Below are 8,822 nucleotides of genomic sequence, written 5' to 3'. Positions count from 1 at the left end.
TTTCTTAGTAATTCTGAATTTGTTGTGGAATATCTGAATTTGTTATCTTCTTCTGTGAATTGAATTTCTTGTGGAACTTCTGATTTTTTTGTGAAATTTGTTGTGAAATATCTGAATTTTTTGCTTGGTGATTCTGAATATCTGAATGTCATGCTCTGTTAATGAATCTCTGCTTTTGATTTTACTTGAATTTGGAATATTGTTATTGCTGAATTTGTTGATTATTGTTCAAAGTGCATATTGCTTGAATTTCTTTAAATATTTTGGTCTGTTTTTCACCATTTGAAGAATCTGAAAAAGATGAACAAGCAAATTATAATCCGAAGAAGATGAAGAAGTAGAGCAAGAGAGGAGATGTCGAAATTATGATAGAGAGTAAGGGTATAAATGTTCGAAGGACGATTTTAAAATTACGTTAAACTTTAGGCACCATTTTGTAGCGAAAAAAATGTCAGAAACGAAATTAATTTTTCAACCTCTACATTGAAAACAAAATCATACTTAACCCTAATAATAATAATAATAATAATAATAATAATAAATTTTAAAAAACATTAAATAAGAATTACCACAAGAAAAAAAAAAAAAAAAAGCTACATGGTGTATGTAGTGTTCAATACAATGAATTGATACTTTTACATAGAAAACGACAAGATACATGTAGTGGTCAGTATAATTTTGGGGCCTCCACCTGACAACTTAGTTTCGTTTACAATTTTTTTTTAAATATTGCATTTTTTTTAACCTAATTCAGAATATCACAATTTTAAAGGAAAGTTTTATCTTTTATATATTGATGAAAAATATATCCCTACATGTACTTTAAAAGAAGGAAACTGATCATTTTGATTTGCACCATTTAAAAGGTCTAAAATATGTCCCATGAAATTCTTCTGTTATTCTGTACATAATTTCTTTAATTTAACATATAATTTAATTATTTATTAAATTACGAAATTATTATCAAGATGTCATATCGAATTTTAATACAAAGTGTAACTTTTAATTTTTTATGAATTTTAATAGCGGTAGGTGAAATGATTTCGACGAAATTTTTTAGGATTAGACGTGTGGATCATCAAAAACACAATTCACACCAATAATCTTAAAACACTTAGAGCAGCATAATAATTTTGGAACACTTAGAGTAGTACAACTTTTTTCTTCTTTTTAATTGAAAAATATGTTGCAAGTAATTTTTGTTAATATTTAAGAAGATTTAATGTTATTGAGAAAAAGAGAACACAAGTGACAGATTAACAAAAATGAAGAGTATTTTTGGGATATATAAATTTTTTTATTGTATCTAATACTTTTTTTTATATATAATTCAATTCATACAATAATTTAATTTAATATTTTTTTTTAATTAGCAATGATAATAAAGAATTTCAAAACTTTTATTTTTATTTTTATTAAAATATTTCATATGATACTAAATTTAAAACACAATCTTAAAAACACAAAATATACAACATACAAACTAATTTAAAAAATAACTACTCAAATGAATATATTTTTATATAAAAATATAATTAAAATATTAATATATATTATATTAAATAATTTAATCAAATATATTAAATTATCTAAAATAAAACATTTAAATCCATTAAAAAATTAAAAATAGAACATTTAATTCATTAAAAAAATTAAAAACATAGCAACTTAGATGGAAATTAATAGACACGCAGTTTTTCCGCGTCCCATTCAATTCCAAACAAAACAAATTATTTGGGCGGTAGATGATAGGCGAGCATTGCGTAGAGAAGCTGTCCAACAGTGAGAAGAATCAAGAACAGAGCAGCAAAGTTGTACTTGCGACGCAAAAATTTGTAAAACCTCATGACATTACAGACGAAAATATGCCACCCTGTTAAGAACAATTGTTCGATACCAATTGTTGCCGAGTAAGCGTTCAGATCATCACAAATTTTAGTATAACCGGAATAGTCATCAAGTATACCGTGGTCAACCGTTTTTGCGATCCGACGAAAGAACGCAACCAGCTCATCATTACTCATGTTCATATGATCCACAATAATTTCCTTCTTCTTAAGAAGCTTAACATCCGAAGAACAACAAACTAGTCCATTGAAAATCAACGCAGCAGAAGAGCATTTGGCGCTGAGGCTGAGACTTGCCGCACCGACTACGGAAGAACGCATGGGATCGTTTTTATGATGTTCCCAAGCAATGAAATTGCACCATTTTGCATTCGTCGTTTCTGTGATGTGCAGCTGCGGAATTTCTAGTATCCCATTTTCTTTGCTGAATTTGATGCCAAAATCAAAACCCCTCACTTCCTCTTCTTGCCATGTGTCCCTGTTTTTGCTATCGGCACGAATTCCCAGAAGCACAAACTTGAGGGTACCCCAAGCATAAGCAAGCAGCTTCTGAAGCATGTTCTTTAATCCTACTATCGCCGTACCCAAACAATTCCCCAGCATGACAAAAAATATGAAGAGTTTGTGGACAAGAAAACTCATACCTAATCGATTCTTCCCCTCACCTCCGTGTTTAGAAGGTCTAATTTTGATACCAGATGCTTCAAGCCTTGTAGCGCATCGCTTTAGTCTTTGATCCACATGAGTCTTTGCTAGCAATTTTTCAGCACGTTTACTGGTTTCTTGCTCAACATCTTTCACAGCAATGGCCGACTGGTCCTGCTGATGATCACTATTTCCGCCACTAACATAAATGTTTTTCTTCCCCACGCTCTCATCACCAGGGATGGAAGAGTGCAGAAGTTCAAGAAAGTGAGGGGAATATGGTCTCTCAACCAGAGTAGAGTAGGAAAAGAGACACAACGCAAGATCGTTTATTTTGTTTGCCCTTTTCTTCTTTGTTTCCTTTCTCTTCTTCTTAGCTTCTTCAACTTCTTCTTTGGGAAAGTTTTCCAAATCAATATCTTTGGAAAAATAATCAGGAAATAATGTTTGAGACAAGGCATGGATGACTAGAACAGGTAACTGGTTCTCCAACAGTGTAAGATCAGAAAAGAACACTTCTTCTTTAACCACTTCAGGTCCAGGACCCCGAGGCTCCAAGCAGCTTGGGTAGTCTTTACTAAGTTTCTTGGATCCGCAAATAAGAAGCTCTAAAAGGAAACAACCGTCCACTAACATAACTGTTGCCAATTCATACTCGTTGAGTTTGATGTGATATGAATCGACGTAGCTCGCTCGAACTATCTTATCTAACTCCAAAACGGCCTTGAGGCAATCATCCAACCTTTTCTTGATGTCTTCGTCCTTGACTCGATGAAGAAGAGACAACATGCAGCGCAGCTTTGTTTCTTCCATGTTTAGTAGTTCTTTTCTGGATCCCCTAAATCGGGGTCCGATGGTCACAAGCTTTGGTTTGTAAGCATCTTCATTCCCTTTTTGAAACCCATGTGGAACTATGACAATGCTAGCTGATTGAACATATCGGTCGTCGATACTAGTTAGAATAGTGTGTATATGTGACTTGTAACCTTCCTCACTATTCAGATTCAAGTGGTCTCCGAAACTATGATCTTCTGTTGAACTGCTCATTGTGCTGCAATTAGGCCTTGAAAGCTGTTCACACTAGGTAAATGGATGCAATATAATTTTGTAGGTTGGGACATTTATTTTGCTTAAGATTCGATGGTTTTGGATTACTTAGTTTGCATGTGGGTAAAGTTTTTCGTTGACTTTTATAGTTTGGTTGTGATTTGAGAAAGGAATGTCTTAATCTTGTTGGTTAGTTGAGGATTTTCGGGAGTTTTGGTGCTTGGGTGTTGTTTCGAAAAAAATGGGTGCATATGTTTGTTTTAGAGGAGTGCGACCATATATTTATGAGATATTATTAGGTGATTCGAGAGTAAATTAAAAGAATTTGTTCTTTTTAATTAATTTATGTCACATACATTAAAATAATTTTTTTATAAATATTTATTAATAATATATATAATTTAATTATAAATATTTATTAATAATTTATTATTTAATTAATATATTAATGGAAGAGCTAATTTAGAGTTAAAGTACCTAATAATTTTTCATATATTTATAGTAAATTATTAACCTAAAATATGAAATAATGTCAAACAATACTACAACACGAAAATATATAAAGCAAAAAGATATAAAAGTCAAAACAAGCATATAGCTATAAAATTGAAATATGTTGAAGCTTCATTTTGGTCACAATTAGTAGCGTGTGAAAATAATGTATGAGTCAAGTGACGTGGTATTTAAAGTTATTCTCCAATCATAAAATAATCTCTAAAATTAATAATTATTTAAATATATTATATTTTTAAAATTATATTCTGAGATTTATGATAGTTTTTAATGCACTTTTTATTTATTATTGGCCATTAAAAAACTGAGTTGAATTGATAGTTATAAAAATTAGATTGGATTAGCCGATTCGATCGAAAAATCGATGAAATCGTGAAACGTTAGTATGGCCAATTCGATGCAAATTCGTAAACTAACCGGGTCTTATGGTGCTCCCTGTGTTTCATGCTATTAGGTAAGTTCAATAAAAAAATTGGTAAATTGATGATTTGACCGATTCGATTGAAAGTTTGGATGGAAGACGTAATTAAACCAGACAGTTCGTCATAAACCGAATGGTTTGATATAAATTCGTAAACCAACTGAGTCTTACGGTACTTTCTTTACTAATATATGTGCTAATTATTATATATATAAAATTGAATTATTTTATTTTTATTTAATTTAATTTTAGTTTTATATTCACTTTTTTAATTTTTATTTATAATTCTTTAGGATTTGTACAATTATTAAAATAAGTATTAAATATTTTTAATATTTACATTTACATATTAAAATATTAGTAAAGATATTTATTTTAAATTGTTTAGAGTAAAATGATGACAATTAGGTCTTCAAAAATTTTGACTTAGAACTAATTTGTTCTTGAAGAAAAAAGTATTAATTAGGTCATCCATGACAGTAAACAATGGACATTATATCCTTCCCTCAATGGATAGTGTAAAATAAAATAAAATTATCCATGTATTTTGTTATTTACAATGATGCATGTCTCGTTGCTGTCACATAAGCATAGAAACGATGTAGTTTTGGATAATAAAACATTCATTATCTTTTGAGTTTTCATATAACATTGATCGCTCTCTATTTATGACAAATCCTATTAAAACATGTAAAGTTTCACTCCAAAAATTATTATTTTCATAAAAATCTTTCATAAATAGATATGTCATAGTAATTAATGGTACATATACGCATCAATGTTAAGTTTTATGTAATAAATTAATAAAGGAAAATAACCTGTCTACTGTTTGTTATTGTGGAGAACAAAATTAGTACTTTATTTTTTTTAAGGGCGAATTAATCCAAAGTTGAAAACTTCAAGGACCTATATAATTGTCACTTTACTGATTTTTTTATTATTTTATATTTTTTATTTACATAGGACCAATTTTATCGATTTAATCAGTAATTTGTCCATTAACAATTTGTTCTCCATTCACATCATCAACCAAAATGGACAGCTCATTTTTCACCCCTCCAGGTCAGCATTCTCCGTTGCCGTTTTGAACTCCAACTCGACGGAGGGACATAATTGTAACGCGTTTTATAAGGTGAGGGATTTAAATGTATTTTTCAATCCCGAAAGACAAAAATGTTCGCATTTAAAAAGGTTAGGGACCTATTTGTCTTTTACTTCCACAAAAATTTACAAAATTTTATCTTGAGATTTATGTTAAAAATAATTTTTTATTATATTTAATATGTAACAATATTTATTTTGTTAAATTTCATTTAATACAAAAATAAAAGATAAGTAAATAAATTAATTCATTAAAAAATTAATGAATAGTGTTAATATATCATTTTTAAAACTAATTAATTAGTTAATTACTAAACTAAAACTCAATTTTTTGAATATAAGTAAAATTAACAATATCTATTTTGTCTTTAAAAATTAGTTGAAATAAGAAAAAATAGTATCTATCTATTAATTAATATTCTTTATTTTAAAATTATATAATATTTTTTAATTTTATCTCTTAAATAATCTTTCTTGTAATAACTATTTTGGATTAAAAAGTATCTTATGGCAAAAATATTATATCAAATAAACTTTCTAATTCAATGGGTGATAATTAATATTTGAAAATTATAATAAGTAGTAGAATAATTATTTAAAAGCATAAAAATTAATTTTGATATATTAAAATATGTATTTTTTTACATAGTCATTTAATTACATTTATTCTTTTAGATAACTATTTACATGATGAATGTAATAAAAAGTTATATTTTTTAATTACAATACATAATTAAATAGATGTATAAAATCTTTAATATGACAGTATATCAAATTTAAATTAAAAAATATAAAAAAATTTAATTATTTTATATAAATATACATTTTATATACAGATTTAATTTTGTTTTGGTATTTATATATAATTTTAGTTTTAAATTATAAATACTAGTGTATTAATAAGTATTAATTTGTCAACTAATTCACTCTTTTTATTATTAAATGTGTATAAAAATAAATAAAAATAAAACTAGTTAGGATGAAAAGTTATTTATAATTTAATTAAGATGTTTTAAGTTTAAATTTAAAAAAATATTTTTATAATTATATATAATGAATAATATTTTAAGAATGAAAGTATTCATTAACTCTTTTTAATTTTTATATTTTTATTATAATTTTAATATAATTAATAATGCTTAATAATATTTATTTTAATATAGATATTTTTACTTTTATTTCTAAAATTTTTTGAATTTGTCATTGTTTGCACTGCTTATTTAGTCAACTTTACACAAATGACTTGGATAATTATATAAAGTCTTTGTTTATGAAATGAGCTTTCAAGTCTTTAAATATGTACTTGCTTGATTCACTATATATTAAGAGGAAACGCTAATTAATTTTACTAGTGTATGCACATAGATTAGTTTAGTTATTATCCTATATCCTTGACATTTCAAAATATAAGTTCTTTTGGTAAGTCATCACCACGCTAGCATATTATAAACGACCGTGAATCACGTGTTAATAATCTTTAATAAGCTTTTTCCTTTTTGGATTGCCATATCCTTATTGATGTTCTTTATGCTATATATTAAGTGATATAACAACATGAAATAATTGACCGCGTAAATAAAAAAGATAAAGTAATACTAAAAACGTTAAATAACATTTTTAATATGTCTTACTTAATTTTAAAGGTACTCAAATCCAAATCAATCCTAACAATATTGCTAATTGACATTAAGTTAACATATCTTAAATGGATTCATATCTAATTTGCATTAAAGAGATCTTAGAACGAGCCCATAAACGGATTTAAAAAATTTTAGAAGAGAAGGCAAAAATATTTATACTCAAATAAATGTTATATATTAAGCATTGTTAAATATACTAAAAATATAATAAAAATATAAAAATTAAAAGTGTAACACCCTACCACACTAAACTTTACGCTTAAGTCGTAAAACAGAGGTGGTGTGGTATTACGACCTCTAAAATAAAATGAGTACATATAATAGTAGAAGAGTTATAATATGCTAGGAGTCTTGAAGAATAAAGGAAACAAAAATCGCGAAATAATTAAAAGCGCAACGCTCAAGGAACGAGTTAACTTGCGTACTAAGGAAACCATAACTATAGAACATATGATAACAGAAGTAGGAATAGAGTGCCAAAGATACAAAATAACAAGCTCCTAACTCAGCCTGCGAAGTCAAGACTGGTCGGAGAATATTTACACATATATACATACATATCCAAAACCCAAAAGTACATATACACAATCCTGCCTCTCCATAAACCTCTAGGAGGATCAAAAGAACAAGTTATGCGGAGAGAAAACTAAGTACATATATATACATCATAGCATAACAAAATAACCCTGTAACCACTCCGCCTCAAGAGTCTAGACGCCTAACGAGATGCCTCTCGACCTGCATCTGAAAAATAACAACATAGTATGGAATGAGAACCAGGGGTTCTCAGTATGGTAAAGGTGCCACACACATAATATATAAGGTCCTGGGAATGCCAGAGGCAATCCTAGAATGCCGACACTCAGATTATAGAGCTTAAAGCATTAAACAGAAGCCATAAGAGGTGGTTTTCTAAAAATATTTAATCCTAACTTAACTTAACCTTAAATCTGAGTCCCATACTGCCATTCCTCCATACCTCCAACTCCTTCATGCATTTTCACAGACAAATAGACAGATAAGGCAAACACAGGAAGGTTACAGTTATTACAGGTAACAAATACACATTTAGCATGGCAAGTACATATAGGCACACCCAATTAAAGCACAAGCAAATAATTCAAGTAATATGCATATGATGCATGCCTATCCTATGGCTGATGAGGCTCATCTGTCGGTTATCTAGCCAACCTGACAAGTCTGAATTGTCCTTAGACTGTCCCCCGACGTGCATCCCCAAGAGTCTATGCATAACTTTTTCTCAAGTAATCAATATTGCTCAATGGGGGTAACATTCCCGGAAATTTATATAGTGCCCGGTCACACTTACGTCGTATGGTCAACAGAGTATCGAGTTTTCAACCTGGTACACGTGGTGGCAAGCCACGGCACTTTATCCAGGGAATCTCGTATCTCGGATTATTCAAATTCATAAGCCATATAAATAATTCAATTATAATTCATCAACATCCACATCATTCTCAATCGCATCTCATTCATCATTATACGTCAATCATATTTAATCCTTATCCTTCATTATCACACCTCCCATTCCGTCCATCAATAGTTCCAATTCAAAACATAATTCATTCTTTTCTAAATGAATCA

General features: G+C 28.7%; 1 protein-coding gene across 1 annotated transcript; it reads right to left on the bottom strand.

Annotated features, from left to right (window-relative positions):
* Positions 1-1,730: 1,730 nt before the first annotated feature.
* LOC140178652 (uncharacterized) lies at positions 1,731-3,539 on the bottom strand. The gene is made up of 2 exons (XM_072215861.1): positions 2,880-3,539; positions 1,731-2,777 (listed from the first exon to the last, which is right to left on the bottom strand). Exons 1-2 carry the CDS (start codon positions 3,537-3,539, stop codon positions 1,731-1,733), a joined length of 1,707 nt encoding a protein of 568 aa, XP_072071962.1.
* Positions 3,540-8,822: the final 5,283 nt, after the last annotated feature.

Source organism: Arachis hypogaea, chromosome 14 (genome assembly GCF_003086295.3).
Source record: "Arachis hypogaea cultivar Tifrunner chromosome 14, arahy.Tifrunner.gnm2.J5K5, whole genome shotgun sequence".
Taxonomy (NCBI): Eukaryota; Viridiplantae; Streptophyta; class Magnoliopsida; order Fabales; family Fabaceae; genus Arachis; species Arachis hypogaea.
The sequence above is the reverse complement of the archived record's forward strand: the minus strand, read 5'-3'. Positions and strand labels throughout refer to the sequence as shown.

Excerpts from the sequence above, each read along its gene's own strand:
- LOC140178652 (XM_072215861.1), bottom strand. The coding sequence starts at position 3,539 with ATGAGCAGTTCAACAGAAGATCATAGTTTCGGAGACCACTTGAATCTG. Across the intron at positions 2,778-2,879 it reads AAAACTTTCCCAAAGAAGAA|AGACCATATTCCCCTCACTT; the intron begins GTTGAAGAAGCT and ends ACTCTGGTTGAG.